Source organism: Telmatherina bonti, assembly GCF_933228915.1.
Source record: "Telmatherina bonti genome assembly, chromosome: 15".
Classification (NCBI taxonomy): domain Eukaryota; kingdom Metazoa; phylum Chordata; class Actinopteri; order Atheriniformes; family Telmatherinidae; genus Telmatherina; species Telmatherina bonti.
In genome coordinates this window covers 31,865,643-31,887,925 of record NC_136613.1, presented here as the reverse complement: position 1 = coordinate 31,887,925, position 22,283 = coordinate 31,865,643, and the positions used below count along the sequence as shown (strand labels likewise).

General features: G+C 42.6%; 2 protein-coding genes across 4 annotated transcripts in view; one reads left to right on the top strand and one right to left on the bottom strand.

Moving 5' to 3' along the window:
• LOC306766286 (uncharacterized protein) overlaps positions 1–11,708 on the top strand; it is a 49,712-nt gene extending 38,004 nt beyond the window's left edge. The window contains exons 24-54 of the mRNA XM_079253948.1: positions 194–247; positions 401–499; positions 600–653; positions 796–894; positions 1,001–1,054; positions 1,182–1,235; positions 1,327–1,380; positions 1,473–1,526; positions 1,613–1,657; positions 1,739–1,837; positions 1,927–2,034; positions 2,169–2,222; positions 2,425–2,478; positions 2,608–2,661; positions 2,745–2,798; positions 2,885–2,992; positions 3,093–3,146; positions 3,234–3,287; positions 4,638–4,799; positions 4,897–5,004; positions 5,091–5,198; positions 5,274–5,327; positions 5,401–5,508; positions 5,647–5,700; positions 5,807–5,914; positions 7,038–7,091; positions 7,241–7,348; positions 7,535–7,844; positions 7,927–8,108; positions 8,193–8,435; positions 10,838–11,708. Coding sequence (XP_079110074.1) covers positions 194–247; positions 401–499; positions 600–653; positions 796–894; positions 1,001–1,054; positions 1,182–1,235; positions 1,327–1,380; positions 1,473–1,526; positions 1,613–1,657; positions 1,739–1,837; positions 1,927–2,034; positions 2,169–2,222; positions 2,425–2,478; positions 2,608–2,661; positions 2,745–2,798; positions 2,885–2,992; positions 3,093–3,146; positions 3,234–3,287; positions 4,638–4,799; positions 4,897–5,004; positions 5,091–5,198; positions 5,274–5,327; positions 5,401–5,508; positions 5,647–5,700; positions 5,807–5,914; positions 7,038–7,091; positions 7,241–7,348; positions 7,535–7,844; positions 7,927–8,108; positions 8,193–8,435; positions 10,838–10,984 — 2,952 coding nt within the window. The 3' untranslated portion in view covers positions 10,985–11,708. The remainder of the gene's footprint in view (positions 1–193; positions 248–400; positions 500–599; positions 654–795; positions 895–1,000; positions 1,055–1,181; positions 1,236–1,326; positions 1,381–1,472; positions 1,527–1,612; positions 1,658–1,738; positions 1,838–1,926; positions 2,035–2,168; positions 2,223–2,424; positions 2,479–2,607; positions 2,662–2,744; positions 2,799–2,884; positions 2,993–3,092; positions 3,147–3,233; positions 3,288–4,637; positions 4,800–4,896; positions 5,005–5,090; positions 5,199–5,273; positions 5,328–5,400; positions 5,509–5,646; positions 5,701–5,806; positions 5,915–7,037; positions 7,092–7,240; positions 7,349–7,534; positions 7,845–7,926; positions 8,109–8,192; positions 8,436–10,837) is intronic.
• A 5,956-nt stretch (positions 11,709–17,664) lies between these two features.
• The window catches only part of LOC306766290 (PTB domain-containing engulfment adapter protein 1), a 127,406-nt gene continuing 122,787 nt past the window's right edge, over positions 17,665–22,283 (bottom strand). For all 3 annotated transcript variants that reach the window (XM_079253955.1, XM_079253957.1, XM_079253956.1), the window contains 3 exons: positions 21,753–21,891; positions 21,538–21,632; positions 17,665–18,411 (listed from right to left, as the gene is read on the bottom strand). In XM_079253955.1, the coding sequence (XP_079110081.1) occupies positions 18,340–18,411; positions 21,538–21,632; positions 21,753–21,891 (306 nt within the window). In that variant the 3' untranslated portion in view covers positions 17,665–18,339. The remainder of the gene's footprint in view (positions 18,412–21,537; positions 21,633–21,752; positions 21,892–22,283) is intronic.

The window sequence follows — 22,283 nt, the reverse complement described above, 5'->3', positions numbered from 1 at the left end:
GCAGCACACATGATGGTGTCATAACTGAACCATACTGAGCCAAAATGAGTCCGCTATCTGGGTCTTTGTGGTTCCTGCTGACAACAGTAGCTATAGGAGAGCCGGAGAGTGACACTAAAAGACTAGCTGTTGCTCCTTATTCCTGCAGTTAGAAACATGGATGTGCTTATAATCTGCTTTATCTGTTTTTCAGGGTTCTCCTGGGAACAGAGGGTTTCCCGGTGCTGATGGCTTGCCAGGACCAAAGGTGGAGTTATTGTGTTTTCTGGTTCTGCAAATCAGTCTTTTTAAAATATAGATCAGTGATGATGAAATTGTTAAATGAATATTTTGTCTTGTCATATTATTAAAATTTTAAGTTTTAAGGACAGGCTTTCATAGTATCTTTTTTAAAAAAAAGGGTGCTCAAGGAGATCGTGGCATTTCTGGTCCATCAGGGCCAAAAGGTTCACTAGGAGACCCAGGGCGTCCAGGAGAGCCTGGTCTTCCTGGTGCAAGGGTAACAAAAGAGCTTGACTTTTTACCTTTGAGCTACATTTTAACATATTGAAAACTTGAGAGTAGTTTTCTAAGCAAATACTGATGACTTATTTTTGTAGGGTCTTACTGGTACCCCTGGAGTCCAAGGAGCAGAGGGCAAGCCTGGACCACTGGTAGGTTACAGTGCTTAATCATGCTATAAACATAGGATTTAGTGACATCTAGTGACACAAATAGCAAACTGCAACCAACCAGATGACTGGCATCGATCATCAACACATTACAGAATAAAGTTAAGTCTGGTTTCTTATGTAGGGTGCTCCAGGTGAAGATGGTCGTCCTGGCCCAGCAGGATCTATTGGAAACAGAGGCCCTGCAGGAACCATGGGGGTACCTGGTCCAAAAGGCTTTAACGTAAGTCTGGACTCTTAGTCCAACCAGTGTGTCAGATCAATGCATTAATGCATGGTTCCGTTTTCTCCGTTCCATTCATGTTGTTAATAATGTCTTACTCTCAAAGGGGGATCCAGGAAAGACAGGTGAACAAGGATCTCCAGGAGTGCCCGGTCAAAGGGTAAGTCCTGTAAATAAATATGAAGGAGGACATGAAAACCTTATCTGTTTAAGTCATCTTCTTGTATCACAAACATCTTTAGTTAATTATGGATATGTAACAGGTGGTTTTGCCACTTTTTCAACAGGGTCCTCCAGGAAAAGACGGAGAGGTGGGCCCCGCAGGCCCCCCTGGTCCACCTGTAAGTATACGTTTTCTTCTGCAACACAAAAACTACTGGTAGCCTTTCCTGGCTGGTGCAAAATGACACAAATGATTGTCCCTTTTCAAAGGGGGTTGCAGGAGAGAGAGGAGAACAGGGACCACCGGGCGTAAATGGCTTCCAGGTGAGGCACTGGTTTTGGCTGATTCATTACATGTCATGGAGTTGTGACATGTGAAGTGATGTAATCTAACACTCACACTTTCTCCTCTGTAGGGCTTGCCTGGAAATCAAGGCCCTCCTGGAGAATCTGGTAAACCAGGAGACCAAGTGAGTCCAATAGTGATGGAATACTGTTTGGAATGTTTTTACATTGTTTGGGCTTAACATGTAAAATCAAATCGGGTCTCTTTTAGGGGATTCCTGGAGAACTGGGTCCTGTAGGTCAAATCGGACCAAGGGTAGGTGTACCACAGCTTATTCATTTCGTTAAGCCTGCCACAGACAGTGATGCTAATCACTTTATGGTATCCATTCTTTAGGGGGAGCGTGGAATTCCTGGGGAGAGAGGAGAACTGGGTCCAACGGGTCTGCAGGGGCCTAAAGGTATCCCTGGTGCACCTGGTTCAGATGGACCAAAGGTACTATTACCTATGCTGAAATGGGAATACAAAGAAAATTTGGAGTGATTCAGGCTGGTTAACATTAACCCTGAAGTTTGTCTCTGCAGGGCAGCCCAGGTCCAACTGGTGCTCTGGGTGATGTGGGTCCTCCTGGTCTCCAGGGAATGCCAGGAGAAAGAGGCATCTCTGGCCCTCCTGGGCCTAAGGGTGACAGAGTAAGTTTGCCATATTCTTTGAAAACATCCTAAACTGGTATTTGTTAATCATTGGAAGTTAATGAGTTGTAAACCAAGACTCAGATTTCTGCGTCTGGAGTCTTTCTCTACATGTCCTTGTTGTCTCTGTTCAGGGAGCTATTGGTGAGAAAGGATCGGAGGGGACACCTGGGAATGACGGTGCAAGAGTAAGCTGAACATCTTTCCTTCCTTGCCAACATTTTTCCTCTTGGCTCAGTCTCAAACAAAGAAGCTTTATTTCAATGATGATGGACTTAGGCAAGCACTAGGCTTGTCCCAGCTTGTCTCTGCTAACAGAATTCTCTGTGTTCGTATCAGCTATAAACAATAAGCAGAGTCCCAAATTCCCTTCTTTTCTACTGTCTGCAGGGAGCCCCTGGTCCTGTTGGCCCTCTAGGACCTGCTGGGCCTAGTGGTGAGAAGGTAAATCCTTTCTTAAAAATCTTGTAGAAGACTTCTCTTTACAAACATGACATATATAGATTAAGACAGCAGGGAGTTCAGGGATGAACTCTTCTGAGGACTGTCAGTAAACATAGAACATCTTTACAGGGAGAACCTGGATCCAAAGGACCAGCTGGACCTCCAGGATCAAGAGGAGTGCCTGTGCGTAGACTTGACCAGTGTTTCTAAATCGTTTTGACTTTGCTGATTTACTTTTTATCAAGTCTGAGTTCTTACGATTCCAGGGAGCAAGAGGTGATCCTGGCCCAATAGGTGCTGTTGGATTCCCTGGACCCCCTGTGAGTTGACTGGATACATACTGTACATTTTTAGTTTATAGTAACACACAGGTGGGGAACTTTTTCATGTTAAAAATGCTTTACAGGGTCCTGATGGTCAACCTGGAGTCAAGGGAGAGCCTGGAGAGCAAGGCCAAAAAGGAGACGCTGGGTCTCCAGGACCTCAGGGCTTAGCTGGTGCTCATGGACCTCCTGTAAGTCACAAGAATAAAGACATTACATGATTTCAGAGGTGCTAAAGTTTCTTGCTGATGTTGGGAAATTATTGAAAGTGTTGGTTTATCTTGTTTTTAGGGTCCAGTTGGTGTTGCTGGACCAAAAGGTGGAAGAGGAACTCAAGGTGCACCGGTGAGAAGTTTGGCTTACTTTTGGTCAAATTCACGGAGAGTTTGCTGTGCGATGTGATTGATGATAATGTTTGTGTTGTTTATTCAGGGTCCTACTGGTTTCCCTGGATCTGCAGGAAGAGTTGGACCTCCAGGCCCACCTGTAAGTATGGCCCTGAGCTTGTGTGAGCACACAGGCTAAAAGTAAGATGTCTTCTTCAGTTCATGCTAGGATGATGTTCAGGGATCATCTATAAATAACTATGTATTTTATTGTGTCATCTATGAATTCAAACTAAGTCAAAATACAATTCAAATAATACAAATCTGTTTTATGAGTCACATTAGTCTGATTTTCAAAAACCTTTTATATAAACTAGTTCTCTTAGCTAAGGAAACCAGTGAGTTGGGACAAATCTTTTCGTTTCAATCCACCATCCTGAGCCGCTTGAGGACCTGGAGAAGAAAAGCTACCTTTTAACAGGAAGCAAAACTTGAATCAGAACCAAAACTAAGAAGGACAGCCATTAACTTTGAGCAGTAGGGGTTGAAAGGGAAGGAAGGAGGAGTCAGTAAGCACCATAACACTTAGCCAGGGATACCTGCTTCGAACCACAAAAGGAAACAATTTAATGACAACAAAAGTGTCAAATGTACATGTAAGGAAATAAAAGTGGATGGAAGGGTTCATTGCACCATGGGAGGTCCCAAGCTGCCTCAGCATGTCGCAGCATTATTTCCACCGAGGGGTTCGGCTTGGTACTGGAAGGTTTGGATTTTTTTGCATTTTCACAGGTAAAAACTGTGAACTTTCCATTAGGGTCCCATTCTTACTGATCTGTCTCAATAGAGTGACGCTTGACACAGTGATAGTGAAGCGGCAAGAGGACAGAACGCACACTGGTGGTTATCCGGGCTTGTGTGTGTTCTAGCGCTTCCAACATTCATCAGGAAGCGCTATAGTTGGCTGTGGAATCATAGCAGGGGTAAGGGTCTACTGAACCAAACTACACCAAACTGGCCCGTATCGAGCTGCATGCTTTGGTGAAAACACGCCTTAAAGGTCACAGGGTCAGTCCTACCTGTACGCTTTATTAAAAAGGAAAATTTTAAGTCTAATTTTAAAGGTAGGGAGGGTGTTTGCTGCCTGAAGCCAAACTGGGAGCCTCTAGGAACCCCAAATAACCTGCAGTTCAGAGGGTGCAATTTTTTGTGGCAGAACAGTAAAGAGGAAAAGCGTCAGTCCGGGCTTTGCTCAGTATTATTTTTTATTAACTGGCTTGTGTGGATGCTGATTGGATCACAATGAACTGCTTTGAATTGATTTGTCCGTAAGTGCCCTGAAATAATATTGTTGTGAATTTATTGTTTACTAATAAGGCTGAGTTGTAGTGAATATTGAAATAACAAAAGCATGGACTCGGTTTTTTGCCTCGTTCTGGGACAAGATCTTCCTTAATTTGGGAAAAATAACAACAATAAAACACTTTACGTCTGCAATGTCTCCCATCAGGGTCCAGTTGGACAACCTGGACCTCTGGGCCCACCAGGAAAAGAAGGTCCCCCTGGACTTCGTGGAGATTATGGACCCCCTGGGCGACAAGGGGAACGTGGACCTGCAGGACCACCAGGGAGCCCAGGAGACAAAGGGGACTCAGGAGAGGATGGTCCTACGGTAAACTGATGTCGCATCATGAAGTCTGGATGGATTTTCTTCTTTGTGGTTTTTGAAGGAACCAAATGTAAAAGTTCTGTACGTTTACTGGTTTCAGGGTCCTGATGGACCTCCAGGCCCAGCTGGAACTACAGGACAGAGAGGCATTGTGGGCCTTCCCGGTCAGAGAGGAGAGCGTGGGATGCCTGGTCTTCCAGGACCAGCGGTTGGTATCACTGAAGTCCATTTTCAGGTTCTCTGCTGTAGTTGATACCTTGGTGTGTTTTTAAGCCTCCGGTTTTCATCTTGCAGGGTCCACCAGGAAAACAGGGATCTCCAGGATCACCTGGAGATAAAGGCCCCTCAGGTCCTGTTGGTGTTCCCGGTGCTAAAGGACCGCGTGGTGATCCTGGTCCTGATGTAAGTACTTGTTTTAAACTGGTTGCCAGGTTGCAACTCTGAAGCTGTTTAATGGTGAATTTGTCTGGTCCTCAGGGTCCTGCAGGCTCTGACGGACCACCTGGAAAGGATGGTGTTCTTGGACAAAGGGTGAGATGAAAGAATCAGAACTTCTTTGGTCCTTTTTTCATGTCACAAATGACTGACAGGAACTAAATTTCAGGGAGACCGAGGAGATTCTGGTCCAGAAGGTTTGATTGGTCCTCAAGGACTTCCTGGACCTCCTGGTCCTGTTGGTGCAACGGGTGATTCAGGAAAAAGAGGAGAGGCGGTGGGTGGTTTTTTTACTTCCTCTGAGGGCATTTTGTCAGAAACTTTCTGTTCTGATCCAAACCTATTTTAGGGATTAGGATGATTCTCTAATTTTCCTCTTTGACCCTGAAGTCCTCATCATTTTTCTGATCTGCAGGGTTCAAGAGGACCTCAAGGTCCACCTGGATCAGCTGGAAAGAGAGGATTAGTGGTGAGTCTTCATTACACTGACGTCATGAATTCTTTTGCTTAAGTTGTGTTAAACACAAGAAAATAAGTCTAACTAGTTTTAAGATAATGAATCATTTTAACTTCAGGGACCCCAAGGACCAAGAGGAGATAAGGGTGACCTGGGTGACCATGGTGAGAGAGGTCAAAAGGGGCACCGAGGCTTCACTGGTCTGCAGGGTCTTCCTGGACCTCCAGTAAGTTAACTGTTGCTGTGTCTGGTTCGTATCAGAGACTTTCTCCTCCTACCAGCTGCGGTGCAAAACATCTATGTAACGTCTAAAAAAAAACTGAAAAATTATGACAAAAGGTTCCTGCTGCATTCAGGGAATGTTAACTGGCCTTATGAGCCTCTGAGACAACATTTGGAATGATCATAAATTATGTTTCCCATTAATGGAGGCACATATGGTGGATAATTGTTTATGGTAGGATGGAAAGAATGATAAAAGCCATTTTTAATGTAATCTATAAAACAGAAAAATATATTGATACATTAATAATGAAAATAATAAAAATGAAAATAAATTGAAAATGAAAGGAAATTAAAAGTACTCAATGGTCAAATGGTGGCCTTTCTATGTGGAGTGTGAATGTGTATGCGTGGGTTCTCAGGTACTCCGGCTTCCTCCCACCGTCCAAAGACATGCATGTTAGGTTAATTGGTTACTCTAAATTGTCCCTAGGAGTGAGGGTGTGTGTGTGTTGTGTGTGGTTGCTTGTGTCTCTATGTTGGCCCAGTGATGGACTGGTGACCTGTCCACTGTGTACCTGCCTCTCGCCTAAAGATCACTGGGATAGACTCCAGCTTCCTGTGATCTTTAAGCAGACTAACCGGTATGGAAAATGAATGAATGAAATGAAAAGCTCAAATCTGTATCAGGATTGTTTTAAGATCTTATTTGAAATGTACACATTTGTTAAATTAAATAAAAATACATTAATTAATAATACATAAGCAAATTAATTATGATAAAATTGATTAAATGAAAATAGATTAAATGAAGCATAAAGGAGATATGCAACATTGCAACTTGCCCTGTCCTACATAACATGCATGTCTTTGGAAAGTGGGGGAAAACAGTCCACCTGAAACTGAGGAAAACATTCCCAAAGCTCCACTCGGATTGCAACTTGGGGATAAATTTGTGTTGTTATTTTTTTTTCTTACTTAATCTGTAAAAATTGAGACTGATAGTAAAACCAAACCAACTGAGGAATCAAACCGTTTCACATGGTTTCCTGCTTCAGTGTTATACGTTGGCTCCTTGGCAAAATGTGAGCCAGAGAGACAAATTAACATTTTTTCCTTACTTTCAGGGTACAACTGGTGAGCAGGGAGCGCCAGGAATTGTTGGACCAAGCGGCCCGAGGGTAAATTATACGTTCACGTCAGAATCTGCAGCTGGATTCATGCAGAACAATAAATTAACAAACAAAAGTTTTATTTACAAACATTTTTAAAATTCATTTCCAAATGTAGACGTTATAGAATAACGACTTTCTGCTGGAATGTGATTCAGGGGCCTCCGGGACCTGTTGGACCTTCTGGAAAGGAAGGATACATCGGTCAACCGGGACCAATGGGACCTCCGGGAACCCGTGGACTCAGTGGAGAAATTGGACCAGAGGTACAGTCTCATTATCCAGATCAGAGAGCGTGCAGGACTGCTGCAAACAGCTGGATAAGCAGGTCGTTAAAGAGATGAACATCTTTTAAACAGATGTTTGTAAGCAGGAAACAAAAAAACTCTTCTTCTCAGCTGTGCAGAGTTCAGACTTTTAATCAAACTTTGAACATTCTACCAAATGCACAGGGCCCCCCTGGAGAACCTGGACCCCCAGGCCCACCTGGCCCTCCAGGACCTCCCATGGCAGCGATGGATGATTTGTTTGGAGGCCCGCAGGATTACGATTCGGGACCCCCTCCTCCTCCTGAATTCAGTGAAGACGAGGCCTTGCCCAACAGCAACTCCTCCACCATAGTGCCCATCGACCCCGGCGTGCAGGCCACCCTGAAGGCCCTCAGCAGCCAGATCGACAGCATGAAGAGCCCAGACGGGAGCAGGAAACACCCTGCCAGGACCTGTGATGACCTGAAGCGATGCTACCCCATGAAGAAGAGCGGTGAGTGTCTCAAGGACGTGGGACAAATGGGTTTCAGAATAACATGGATGTTGTTCTCCATCCTAATGGTTTCCATGTGCAGGTGAGTACTGGGTGGATCCAAACCAAGGCAGTGCAGAGGACGCCATCAAGGTTCACTGCAACATGGACACTGGAGAGACCTGCATCGCTGCCAGCCCGTCCAGCATACCTCGTAAAGTGTGGTGGAGCTCCTCCAGAAACAAACCCGTGTGGTTTGGAGCCGACATCAACGGCGGAACACACGTGAGCGGCTTCTTTTGGATTATCAACGACAAGAAGCTGCTGAGAGTTGCTGAAAGCATGAACATGCCGTTCTTCTCTTTCTAGTTCACATACGGCAACAGAGACCAGCCAGCGAACTCTGTCACGGTGCAGATGACGTTCATCCGCCTGCTCTCCAAAGAGGCTGCGCAGACCATCACCTACCACTGCAAGAACTCTGTCGGCTACAAGGACGGCAAGACCGGCGATCTGAAGAAAGCTGTGATCCTGAAAGGCACCAATGACCTGGAGCTGAAAGCGGAAGGAAACAGCCGCTTCAGATACGCGGTGGTGGAGGACTCCTGCTCAGTAAGTTCCTCTGATTTCCCCAAACTCCGCTCCACTGCAGACCGCTGCCTGATTTATTCCTACATTTCCCCCCAAAACAAGAAGCGCCTTAAACAACATGAGATGCAGGAAAATGCATTGAGTTTATTATAAAAATATTATTTAAGCCAAGCTTAAGACATTTTTTCCTAAAAGAAGATGATATTTCTGCTGCCTTATGGCTGTCAGACCACACTGACAGAACCCTCAGGCTAACAGAGCCAACTAGGCTGAGGTCCTCTGAAGCACATTAAACCACTAAGATTCCTGTAAACTTCCAGTTGTTTATGGAGCAGACAGGTCTGCAGTTTTTATGCCAGTATCCTGAGATTCCTTGTTGATTTTTCCATTTTCACATCAGAGAGCTTGTTTCATGTGATAAAATGTGATAAAAAACTGGCCCTTTGTTTAACAAGATGACCCCCTACTGTACTGTTATCTCAAGGCAACGAGCTTTTATTTGCATGAGATTATTAGATGATCACGATGCGTTTGTTAATGAGCGATTAGCACCTGCTCAGCATCTATTTTAGCAAGTTAATCAAGCATTTGCTGGTTTGCTTGATACCTGGCAAAAACATACATTTATCATACTTTTTTAAAACTAAATAAGTTTGTGTCTTGTTGAAGATGTTTCAAACTTTTTCAAACTTTCATATGAAAATGATTTAATGAAGAAGTAATTTAGTAAGTTTTATTTCTATAACACATTTAAACACAGTACATACTGACCGAAGTGCTTTACAGAGTTAAGAGTACCATAAAAGGGAAAAAGAAGTTATTTTCTTCTTGTGGAAACACTGAGCCCCAAAACTCTGGAGTCAGCAGATAATTCAGGCCTTCATGCAGACTAAAAAATCTGATTTGCTTGATCAGACTGTTATGTAATTATGATAAATCGGATTAAGTTTTCTCTCCAAAACTCCTGTAAAAACCACATAAGACTCAGTCTCACTGTGAGGGCAGCATTAGAGAAAAACATGATGACTTCCAGCAGCAGGAAGAAATCAAAGTAGAAACCAAGTCAATCATTCACACGTCTGTTTTAGCTCTTTAGCTCCCACATTAGCAGCTAACGCTAAGACCATGGGCGCCGCCATGTCCAACAAAGACCAGAAGTTTTGAAAATCTCCAGAAAGTGTTGTGAAAAGCTTTTTTTCTTGGCTTATTTATCTGACCCCCCCCCCCCATTCCACATTAATTGTTCTGTGAGATTGTTAGCTTAATGCTAATATCCGTAGAGTCTAACAGTGACCCTCAGAGTGGGCTCTACAACATCTCTAATGGGCATACTTTTCTTTTGTCAATATTTCTCAGCATTTAAAGTTCTGCTAAATCATTTCAAGCCGAGCTAGCTAACCTTGTAGTTTTCTATGTGCCGAGTCAAATTCTGCGTCATTATGGAAAAGCATTGTGACCAAAGCTTGTCACAGAGCAGGTTCTTGTGGCTCCAGCTCATAGTTTTAATGGCTTTTACCCCTTGTGTGAATTTCAGTTTACTTCCTTTCAGGTCGTTAGTAAAAAAAAAAAAAAAAAAAAAAAAAACGCTATAAAACCTTTACATATTAATATCTTTTCCACGTTTTTCTAGAATTTTTCAGTGCAATCACATTACTGTAACCCTTTCAATGCCAATTCAATCTGATGCATTGTTGGTGTTTGTGCAGAGCCAGGTCTAAAATGTACAAGTTTTTAGAGGATCAAAATGTCTCAGAGGAAACCGAAACAATTAAGCCTTTAGAGTATTTACGGCTGATCTTAAAGAAAACTAATGTAGGGTATGGAAAAAACTAATTTCATATGTATTTATTGATTCAAAACTTGGTCATCCTGTGATAAAATGTCATTTAAATGGATGAAATAATTGAATAAATACATATTTATACTCATTTTTTTAAGTTGACTGAGACAACTGAGCAAAAAAGTGAAGAAAATATTCATCTGTAATGTCTTAAAAGCAGTTTTTAGGAAAATAATTTTCTCTAAATTTATTCTGGATGTCCCGTTCATGTTGACAAAACTATTCTCCCACATGGGTGACACAGCAAAAAAATGTCTGAAACTTCAGGGAAAAATGACCTGAGTGCAGAGGTGGCAATTCCTGGTCCAGAAAGTAAAAGTCCTGCCATGTTTTTGGATCTGCCTGTACATTTAGAACAGGTGTTTTCACTAACAGGCTCGTTTACCTGGGAAATAAACTCTGCTCATTAAATTCAGCTGGTTTGGTGACTGGTCGGAACAGCTGCCAGACTGGACTTTTACTTTCTGGACCAGGAATTACCACCTTTGCCTGAAAGGACAAAAAGTCCTGAAAAAACAGAGTTTAACGCTGTTATAAATTCTGTTTTATCTCTCATGACTGACCTGTTTTCTCTCTTTCACAGCAAGCAAATGGCAACTGGGGAAAGACAGTGTTTGAGTACAGGACACAGAAAACTGCAAGACTTCCCATTGTGGATATGGCCCCTGTGGACATTGGTGGCCCAGATCAGGAGTTCGGCATTGAAATAGGGCCGGTGTGCTTCTTATAAAGTGGTCAGCGGGGACGGAGTGAGGGAGATTCCTGAGACTGTTGAACTGACAGCTGACACGATCAGCCACGTTGTACATACCAGTACTGAGGACTATTCTGGCCCAGTGGCAAGATATTTATTATGCCTTTCAACTCAGTTTGAAACATCGAAGATCTGTAAGTTACTATGAATGTTTGAAATTTCCAGACAAACAGCTGGCAAACATCTGAATCATTCCTTTGTCGTCTTGTGTATGTTTGACTTTCAGCTTCAGACGTTGTGAAGATCCAAAGATCTTTAAATTAATTTCACAAATCGCTGCCAAAGAATCTAAAAGATTGACTTAAAACTGCTGTTTATAAGCCCAGAACAGTTCCCGTGAAGCTGCGTCCAACGTCCCGTCATACTATTCTCTCTTTTGTTTTTTTTTTTTAACACATTTTCACATTGGTAGTATTTTTAAATAGAACGAATTGTGGTGCTATTGATAAGAAACATCTGCTTAGCGGTGTATTGATCTGATGTCTGTTCCCAGTCATTCTGACCGCGAGGTCGATTAGATCTGTTCATAACTCAGTGTTGCTACCTCGTCACCGAACTGAGAAAAAGATGACACTACATGTAAATCTTTGTCATTCCAAGGTGCTGTTTTGTAAGTTGTGTGATCCTTGTGCACTTCTTCCGGTCCCGTGGTACAGGACAGGGTTCGGGGATGCAAATAAAGACCTTTTTGTCAACGATGGAGGGAGGAGTGAGATGGTGTGGTGATTGGTGACATTTTTTGCTTTCATCGTCAGTATGGTCAGCTAGCACAAAATATCCTTTTTTTAATGCATGTCAGTTCCCCCTATGCAGTATCCTGGACTTATATGCTCTTGAAACCCTTCGTATAATCAGTTTTTATAGAACAAGATGGCTTTGAGTGGCTGTTTGCTTTGTATTTCTTGCTATGCAACAAATTAAACTAAATGCTTGATTATCCCCCAAAACTCTTGTCAAATTACTTCAGCTGTAGTTTTGGTTAGTAGCTCCTTCTGCACACAAACTCCTTTTTCATAGTTAAGAAACTGCAATTTATTAAATTTGTAGTGTTTTTCCATGCAACTTTGTGGTTTAAATTTGATATTTATTATAGATTTATGAGGAAAACAAGCAATATTTTATTCCCAGTGAGACATAAACATCATGTCGGACGGTGAAACTGAGACATTTTATTATTTCATGGAAAATCTGAGCTGATTGTGAATCTGATGCAGCAACACGTCTGTAAAAAGTAATTCCAGGATGATGTTAGCGTTGTTAGCATCTCCTCTTCTTCTAACATCTGTCTGGAAATATCTGGGAAGTGAGGAGACCAGTTTTAGAAGAGGAATGTTGTCCCATTCTGGGACAGCTCCTCTATAGGACTTCTGCTGATGTTTGGTACTGGTGGAACTGGACTGCAGCAGACCAGTTCTCCTGTTCCACCATCAGGATGTGGTTCAGCTGGACCAGTTCTCCTGTTCCACCATCAGGATGTGGTTCAGCATGGTGAAATCTGCAAGGTCTTCCCTGAAACAGACGTTGTCTGGATGGGAGCAGATGTTTCAGCATTGATGGAGCTTCCCAGATGTGGAAGCTGCCCACGCCATCGGCACTAATGCAACCCCATCCCATCAGAGATGCAGGCTGATAACAAGCTGGATGCTCCCTCTCCTCTTTAGTCTGCAGGACACGCCGTCCATGCTGTCCACAAACAATTCCACATGCACAACCATCAGACCACAGAACAGTTTTACACTTTGCTTCAGAACATTTTAAATGAGCTTTTTGTCCAGAGAAGATCGTGGTGTTAGTGGATCCTCTTCACATATGGCTTCTTCTTTCCATGATGGAGCTTTAACCTGCATTTGTAGAATTCAGGATGAACGTTGCTCATCAGTTCGGGAAGTATTCCTGAGTCCAAGCAGTGATTTCCTAAAGAAAATGTTTTTTTAATACAGCGCTGTCTGAGTCCCTATGATAACCTGCATCCAGTTTTGACATCAAACCTTGTCTCATGTGCACGTCTCATTCTGATTATCTGATTGTTGAATGAAATTACAAATTGAATGAGTAACTGTTTTTTATTAAATGGTAAAATGTCTCAGTTTCAGCATCTGATATGTTGTTTTGTTCTGCTGGGAATAAAATATGGGTCTCTAAGATTTGCAAGACATTCTTTTTATTCACATTTATACAGTCTCAGCTTCTTTGGATTTAGGGTTATAGAGAGAAAAGGAGGGACTTTGCAGGCAGAAAGCAGAGGCATGTTTATCAATTCACGTCATACATGCAATAAGTGTGGTTTTTGTTTGAGGTGAATATAAATTTCTGCAGATTATCCAGACTCATTTCAGCTTCCTGTGTTCATGTTTAATGTCATATGACATAAACACAGTGTAGGGAGCATGCAGGCAACCTGTAAACAAAGGAAGTAACTGGGTCACCAACCAATTTAATTTAGAAGCCTTAGTTGGTCACAATGAGCAACTTCAGATGCTCCAGATCAACTGAGTGGAGCAGTGCGCCCCCTGGTGGAATTTAAATTTAAAGACAATTACATAGACAATGAAATTAGTTGGTTAAAGGTTAAGTACAAATATATTCCTAAATAACTGGGCAATAATATTACATGTTAAGTAAAAGGAAGTATAGACACTTTTTTTGCATCAAGTGATAAAAGTACAATATGCTTCTGCAATTAGCATGACATTTTGCAGCAACTGCCAATCAGGGTCTTCCCAGATCACTGCAATGTAGGTTTGCCAACTTTCTCTTAGACAAATAAGCAACTTTTTTGCATTTTGAAAAATAATGATAGAAAACAAAATAATCAACACAATGTTAAAAGGGTCTTAGATTTTTTTGTCTAGATGTGCTGTTTGCATTGACACATTGATACGGTATACTGGGGAGACTGTTTCAAATATTCAAACTTATGTCTACATTTCAACAACAGTTGGTAGCAAATTGTATCTTCATACACATGAAACTTCACATATATGAATAAACCTAAAAAAAATGATTACATTTATGGCAATTAACAGGCAGAGTGCAAATGACTCCATATGTTTACTTTTTCCAGAGATACTTTTTGTTGCTCTTTACTGACTCAAGCACTCATTTGTCATTTTGCACAGCCAGAGAAAAGTCCTTGTATGACATGTCAGAGTTCACAGTTATTTGGAGTTCATTTTTGATCAGTTCAGTGCTCCGTCTGTTTCTGAAATCTAACCATTTATTGTCCAATAGAAAGAAAATCCTCTCAACAAAAGCATTTGAGCCTGGCACACTGAGGACAAATGAGACGATCTTAAACATGTTGATCTGGTTGGCTTTGCCTTTGTTTTGAAAAACTGCCATCCACTTCTCGCTGGTGGTTTTTACTGTATCCTGGCTTGCCTTCTGAATTTTCTCCCGGCAAGCTAAAAACTCCTCATAGAGTTGATCCATGTTGATGGTCTCTCTCATTTTCAGGCCAGTCACCACCTGCTCTAGACTCACAATCAATCCAACTGTCAACATAAGCAATGACAGTATCATAGAACTTCATCAAGTCCTGTTGTTGCTTTAATTTCATCCATCCATCCATTTTCTGCCGCTTATCTGGGGTCGGGTCGCGGGGGCAGCAGCCCAACCAACTCTGCAGAGGGGATTCCAAGGCGTTGATCCCAAGGCGTTGATCCCAAGGCGTTGATCCCAAGGCGTTGATCCCAAGGCGTTGATCCCAAGGCGTTCCCAGGCCAGCTGAGAGATATAACACCTCCAGCATGTCTTGGGTCTTCCACGGGATCTACTCCTGGAGGGACATGCCCCGGAACACCTCACCAGGGAGGCGTTCAGTAGGCTTCCTGACCAGATGCCCGAATCACCTCAACTGGTTCCTCTCAATGCGGTGGAGCAGGGACTCTACTCTGAGCCCCTCCCAGATGACCGAGCTCCTCACCCTATCTCTAAGGAAGAGCCCGGCCACCCTGCAGAGGAAACTCATTTCAGCCGCCTGTATACGAGATCTCGTTCTTTCGGTCACGACCCACAGCTCATGACCATAGGTGAGGGTAGGAACGTAGATCGACTGCCCACATTGTGAAGAAGCACAGGTTGCATGTGTTCTCTTCATCCTCAAAACACTTAAAACATAGGACAGTTCTCCCCAAGTGACTTGAAGTATGAGATGAGAGCATGCCAGCTTTGCAGGAAGTGGCCAACAGCTCGGTGAAGAGAAAGCCATCTCGTGCAATAATGACGCAGAATTTTGTGTCGCTCAACGTCCACAAAGTAAAAGAATCTTCGCAGTTCCTCTCTTCGTGAAGCAGATGCTGAAAAGTGGCTGTGTATCTTAAGGACAGCTGTCTCAATGTCCACAGACAGCTGGTCACATGCATGCTTGCAGGTGTATTGTGCAATGTGAGCAAGGCAGTTTGCTTTCAGGATGCGATTGTTAGCACTGCTCAACAGTTGGTCAACAGAATGATGTTTACCAATATTAACACTGGTGTTATCAGCTGCATTGGCTGAGATGTGACTGATATTTAGATCACACTTTTCCAGAGAGTTCATAAGACGTTGACCCTACTGTGATGAGACTCAACATTTACTGTCAGCTGGGTTCCTGATGATTAAAGCCCAAAGGATAAAATACTGAGAACTAAATTAAAGTTGAAAGACTACGATTTAAGCTGTGAAAATACTGCAAGTGTCATTTTATTTCATTCATCGGTCGGTCATTACAACAAACTAAGTTAACTCCCTCTTTCTGAAGGGCAAGTGGTATTTTCCTATTGCAAACTGCTGCAGAAACTTGCACATGTAATGCACGTTGTTCCTTTTGCTTTATGCTTGGTATGAACACACTACTAGACCAAACTGAAGGATATGATGCACGGAAACATGGAATAAATTCAGATAACGTTTCAGAAGCACATGCTTCAGGCAATTTTTGACTGTTTCTCATTTGACAGAGGAAAAATTCCTTATTAGTCCTTATCAGTTTTCTATCGTACTCAGGGCTATGGGGGGCTTCAGGTGAGAGGTAGAGAACACCAAAATGTTTCCTGTTGATACGGCACCATTAGTTTATGCTATTTTTCCATTGATACTGATATTGACATCGACACTTTTGCTGCTTAAAACAAAATTACAATTGTACAGTGTGCTTTAACGTCTGTATTGCCAGGCCCATACGGAATATAAATAAAACTCAGGAACTTCAAATGCTTTTAATACCATAACAAGTTAAATGAGTAAATTAAACAAAAATATGTAAACATAATTTTTTTTTTAAATTGACAAAATAATTAAGCTGCAGATTAATATAAGAATATTTAAATTTAATACATGAAAAACTGATAAAATATTATTAAAAGTAATATGAACATAATGAAGCAATATGGAAAAACCTGCATTAATAAAGTAAAATATCCAAACAAAATGTACACAAGCAACATCCCATATTTTAACTGGCATATATTGATTCACAAGTTAAGAGTTAATTGTTAAAGCCATCCCTACGTTGCAGTCGCATTTGGTCCCCTTGCAAATGAGATGCTACATCTCCAGGGGTTTTCCAGAATTAAATTTCCGTTCCCTACATCGCAGTCACCTTACTATAAAACTGGCCAATCAGACTTCCAAACAATGTATAATGTAACACCAACTGGTGTTATTAAAGGGGAGAAATAATCAAACCAAACATAAACTCCTTTACTTTTTGTGCTTAAGTTTCAAATTGTTGTGTTATCTTCAAAAAGCTTGAGATAGTGACATTTTTGTGTTCTGTCTCTCTATTTTACTCACATAAGCCACAAATATAAAGCACTTTTATATTTTATGGAGCACTTTTATAGTTTATTGTTTAAACATGAAGTTAATATTGTTGACTTCTGTGTAACCCATAGATAGTTTATAAAAGACTGATGGAGCCTGATGTCACCTGTAGGTTTCTGAAGAGCTGAATTGAAACTCATCGTGCGGGGCCTACCATCACCATCGTGGCAGCATCCCACATGTCGTCTCTCCCGGAAAATACAAAAATGGGCAAAGAGGTGGAGCTGAGAGAGGGGGGGTGGAAGATTCACATCTCTCAAACTCTGATCTGCCTATAGCTAAGAGCTAACCAAGCTAATGCGGAGCTAACCAGCTAACAAGGGAGATGGGCTACATTTAAGTCATGCTTTTAACTGGCTAAAAACCGCGGTTGTTTTACACTTGTACGAGCGGGATGTTGAGTACTTGTCGATCAAAAAGACATGCCCCTAGCTATGCTGAATTTTGAGATGAAATTACTTCTAAACAGATGAAAACTGTTTATTTCTGCTGGGAAGTTGGTCTTTTTAATATGAGAGTCGATGGGGATTTGCTTTGTTTGCAGTCTCTAGTAGATGAGGGGGGAAATGCAATTTTGGCACTTCCGCATTGGCTTCACTTTTAACCACCTGAGGTTGCCACTTGGTGTAGCCTGCTGTATCCATGGCAACACATCTTCTGTTTCCTGATATAGTTCCATCTCCCATATTTCACCATCCCCCTGAATGTGGCGTGTAAACCAAGTCACCGCGCGGCTAATTCTGCCATTAGAATCAGTTTTCTGTTTTCTGCTGTGATCAAACAGAACAGAAATCAATATAAATAACGTCACACATGAAGAGTAAATGTTTCTTTTTTTCTCCAGGAAGAGTTTCTTTAATAACTGTAACAGTGAAGTCAATGCAAACAAAAGATGACCAGTTATGGAAAAGTTGCACATGGATGGAGAATGAAATGAAAAAGAAGGTAAATACAGAAATAACAACGCAAACATGTCAGATGGGATAAAAAAAAACAAAACAACAACATTAAAAATAGAAAATATTAGAAAAAAATCAGTCAAATGTCTGGAAAAAGTCAGGATTAATGAAGCAAATAAAGTTGAATTAATGTGGAGTAAAAACAAAGGTCAGTGAAGTTAGAGGAAAGTTAATGATACAGGTTCCGTTTATTTTCTTGCCGCCTTGTTTCTGGCGTACAAACAGGAATGTGTCAACAATACAGAATTCAACAGGTGCACGTACACGTATGAAAAGTCTGCCACAGAGTGTACCATCGGACATACTCCACTATTTACATCTTGCCCGTGCAAGCAAAGGTACTCAAAACTACCCCCTCTGTAAGTATTCTCTTCTCTTTTTACAAAAATATCTCTTTTCTATCATGGATCTGAGTTTACTTTGAAATATTGAAAACCAATCTAAATGCAAATGCATATAAACCCCAAGATGAAAAGTGTGACATCTTGACTCGACCGTGGAGTGGATTTTGGCACTTCTTCATACAAACGAGTTAAAAGTCTGCCTCAAAGCGGGATCCTCTTGGCATCAGCAGCGGCTGTCCAGCGGGTCCAGGGAGAACACGGTGCCCTCCAAGGTTAGTCCCATTTTGAACCCCTCCTGGAAGGACAAGCAGGATGACAGCTGGGTTCAGTGACGCTACAGGCCTGAGACTCTAAAGCTTCAGCTTTACTGATAAGCAGGATTGCTGAGTGATGTCTACATTAGAGGAAGTTGGTGATCGGTGCACCTTTGAGGTGAAGAGGCAGAGAACAACATGCTGGGTCGTCATGCAGGATCACAAACACCTCCACATGCATCGGGATGTGAAAGGAGCTGATGAAACCTCATGTTTTAACAACATTTATCATCATATAATGGCTCAAGTTACAAAAAAAAAAGATTCATTTAATGTGTGAAATGACATGTTTTAAACATAAAATGTGTGTGTGTGTGTGCTCACACACAAAGTAGTGAAAGAGGAGCGTGGAGCAGGATTTATAGCATGCAGGACAAAAACACAACACACAGGAGAGAGAGAGAAAAAAAGAGTACAAACCATCTCTGACGCTACAAGAGGAAAAGGACAAGACATTCAGCTGTTAATCAGAGGAAGAGGAGAACATGCAGAGCAACGTCGCCTCCTGCTGGCGGCTTCCTGCACTACAGCAACATTCCCACCAGAGAACGACATGATGGACAGAATCAGCACCATCCGATGTCCGCTCAGCTGCCTCTGAGATTTAGACAAACCTCCAGGCTGGTCAGCAGTGACTGGACTGTACTGGTGTATAATGGGACGTTTATAGCTCTGCAGATTTTAGGGGACACTGATGTGACGAAAGAAATTTGCTCTGAAGCCTGAGAACATTTTTACGTGAGACGGAGCATTAAAATGAAGCTTGAAAAGACTATTTTTAATCATTTCAGTTTGTGTATAATATGTCAGCGCCGTCTTTTACTGAACAAATCGGGTCTAAATAAAGAAGTAAAGCTTTCCTGTCATCTGCAGAGCTCAGTCTGCCTAAACATAAGCAGGTTTATGGGGTTGGTATCCTGTTAATTGAGAAACTGGGCTTGTGAAAAACGAGTCAGGACGATGTGGAAAATCTGCATCAAATGCAGATATTTTTATATGTAATGGAAAATATTAGCTCATGTTGAATCTGATGGAGGCAGTGTGGCTCTAAAAGATGTGGGACAGCTCCATGTTCACCACCGAGTAGACATCACCCGCCTTTACGTTCACTAACCCTGTTGTACGTCTACAAACACACACACTTCAATACACCTGCTTATTAAAGTGACACTGTGAAACATTTTCTGTTATTTACTGGCCAAAACCAATGTCTGCATTTGTATCTGTGTATCTTGAATCTACAGCTGCTGGCGAGCTTAACGTGGAATAATCAGAATTAGAATCAGAATAACTTTTATTTATCCCAGAGGAACAACTAGGATGGCTAAGATGGCGTCATGATAAGTAACAGATACAGATAAGAAAAGCAAAAAAACCCAAAGACAATGTAATATTCCACATAAATGGAATGTTATTCAGAAAGTTAACGTTCTTTGTAGACGTTTAAAGTTCAGGAGAACAGCCTTGTGGACAAAGGTTGCTCCCTTCTCTGGCTCCCCAGTAGTCTGGCCCAGTCCAGCACACTGGACAACCTGGTCAGCTGTCAGCAAAATGCAGCAGGAGCAGCGCAGGAACCGTCTTCATCATCGCCCAGAAAGAGAGAAAAGGACTTCAAAGGCAGCGTGACTGGAGCGTCCCGGCGTAGGACCAACATGGCGCTGGCCTTCTTCAGGCGGGAGGAGCGCTAGAATTCACCAGCCTCGCTGCTACAGACGTGTTCTTGTCACAGTAAATGCAGCTTATAAAGCCTTCCCACTGGTTTTCAGTCTGGCTTTACTGGGACCATGAAAGCTACTGAAACCATGTAAACACACAGTTCCACCACTGTATGCGTAGCATCTGTCTTACATGTGAACTTACTGGACAGCAGAGGTTGGAATTATGTTTTCATCAAGCCGTGAATTCCTTCTGAACTAAACCAGTGCTTCCAGTCAGCAGAGGGAATCAACCTGCTGAACCAGTGAGCAGAACAAACACACAGCATGGAGACAACTTGTTGAAGTGTAGTTGAGGCTTTTTGGCACATGCTGGCCACCGTTGCTGCAGCAGGTGTTGGAAAGGACGAGGAACTAGAACCTGTTATTATGTGCTACAGGATTTCAGCGTTAGGAGGGAGTAATTCTTACACAATGTCCCTTTAACACAAATATCTAAGCAGCCAATCACATGGAAGCTCAAAGTGGGGAGTGAGCACACACACGACCTTCCCTAAAAGTGCTGACATGGAGCTGATGTCCTAAATGCTTGAAATATCTTCCAGTTTTGATGAATGTTGCCAGTTTTTATGATCATGGTTGTGTTTGAACTGCTGACAGGTTGATGCTGCTTCTCTTTAGTCTTCCAGGAAAATGTCGCTTTTCGTTTTGTCTCACTGCAGAACCCCCAGATAAGACTGGATCCTGGTCACATGCTGCTTCTCTTCATGATGGAGCTTTTAACCACTGATGGATTTCAGGGTGAATTGTGCTCACAGACAGTGATTCCTGGAAGTCTTCTTGAGTCCATGCAGTGGTTTCCAGTAGAGAACCATGTCTGGTTTTAATGCAGTTCTACTTGAGGACTCCAGGATCAACAGCATCCAGTTTTGGCCTTCAGCTGTGTCCCTCATGCATGGAGTTGTGTGCAGATTCTCAGGATCTTTGCTTTTGTTTGGTAAACTCTACAAGTTGAGAAACATTTTCTGAAATTGCTCTGTGGACAGTTTTACTGCTTTAGCTCCGGGAGACTCTGCCTCTCTGAGGTGCTCGTTTTACTCCGGAGCCGCTGCAAACTAAGTTATATAACTGCAACGTGTTCCTCCTGCTGCAGCTTTCCTTGTTCCAGCCTTCTGCCACCGCTCACACTTCTCTGACACCTGCCATCAAACTCAAGATGAGCTGAAAAGCTTGGATGTGATTTTTATGTTTTACTGCAAATACATTTATGAGATGTGCCAATGGTCACACTGGTTTTATTTACATTTTACACAACATTTTGGAGTTTTTGTCTTTTAAAAACATTTGTGGTGAGAGCAAAGAGCATGACTACGAAGTTATCTTCAACGATTTAGAAAATATCTGGTCAGGTTTGTGTTGATGAGCAGCAGCAGGCCTCAGACAGAAGCTCACCTGCATCTCATCCAGCTTCGACTGAATGTCTGGAGGGAAGTCAGCTGCTCCGCAGGTGAACGGATCAAACGGCTCTGCGCCAAACAAATCTTTCCCTGCAGACACAGACAGAGGATAAACATCCCTCATTTGATGTCCTTCTTCAAATATTAAACAGGAAACAATCTGATTAAATCCTGCGAACGTCTTTCCCGCAGCGGAAAACCTTCACTCACGAATGTCCGGCGGGAGCGTGGTTGGTGGAGGAGGTGGGCAGCCGTTGCTGGCCGGCGTCGGAACCAGCGGCGTCACAGGGGAGAAGGGAACCATGTCGAAAATGTCTGTCGACTGCGGCTTGGTGGAGATGCTCCCAGCCTGCACACCGACACACACCTTTAAGCCTCGGGCAGAGATCTGTGTTCTTACATCAACTACACACTGTTTCTGCAGCAGAAGGCAGAGGAGGAGGACAGAAAAGCAAGAACACAGAAGTTCCAGAAACAGCATCAAAGCACGAGAAGAAGAAAAGCGTAGGGTGTTTACGCGAGGCCGCGGGATGCTGCACCCCTCGGTAGCTTTAGGAGGAGGGAGAGCGGGTTTGGCAGGAGGAGGAGTTAATAGCCCTGCAGACAAGTTGGACTCCGGCGAGCTCATAGGGGTGAGCGTGACGGAGGAGATTTCCAGACAGGAGAGCGACGTGATGCTGTGACACCAGAAGAGAGAGGAGGGCCTCTGCAGCATGTACGCCTCATTAGCTGCATCTATGT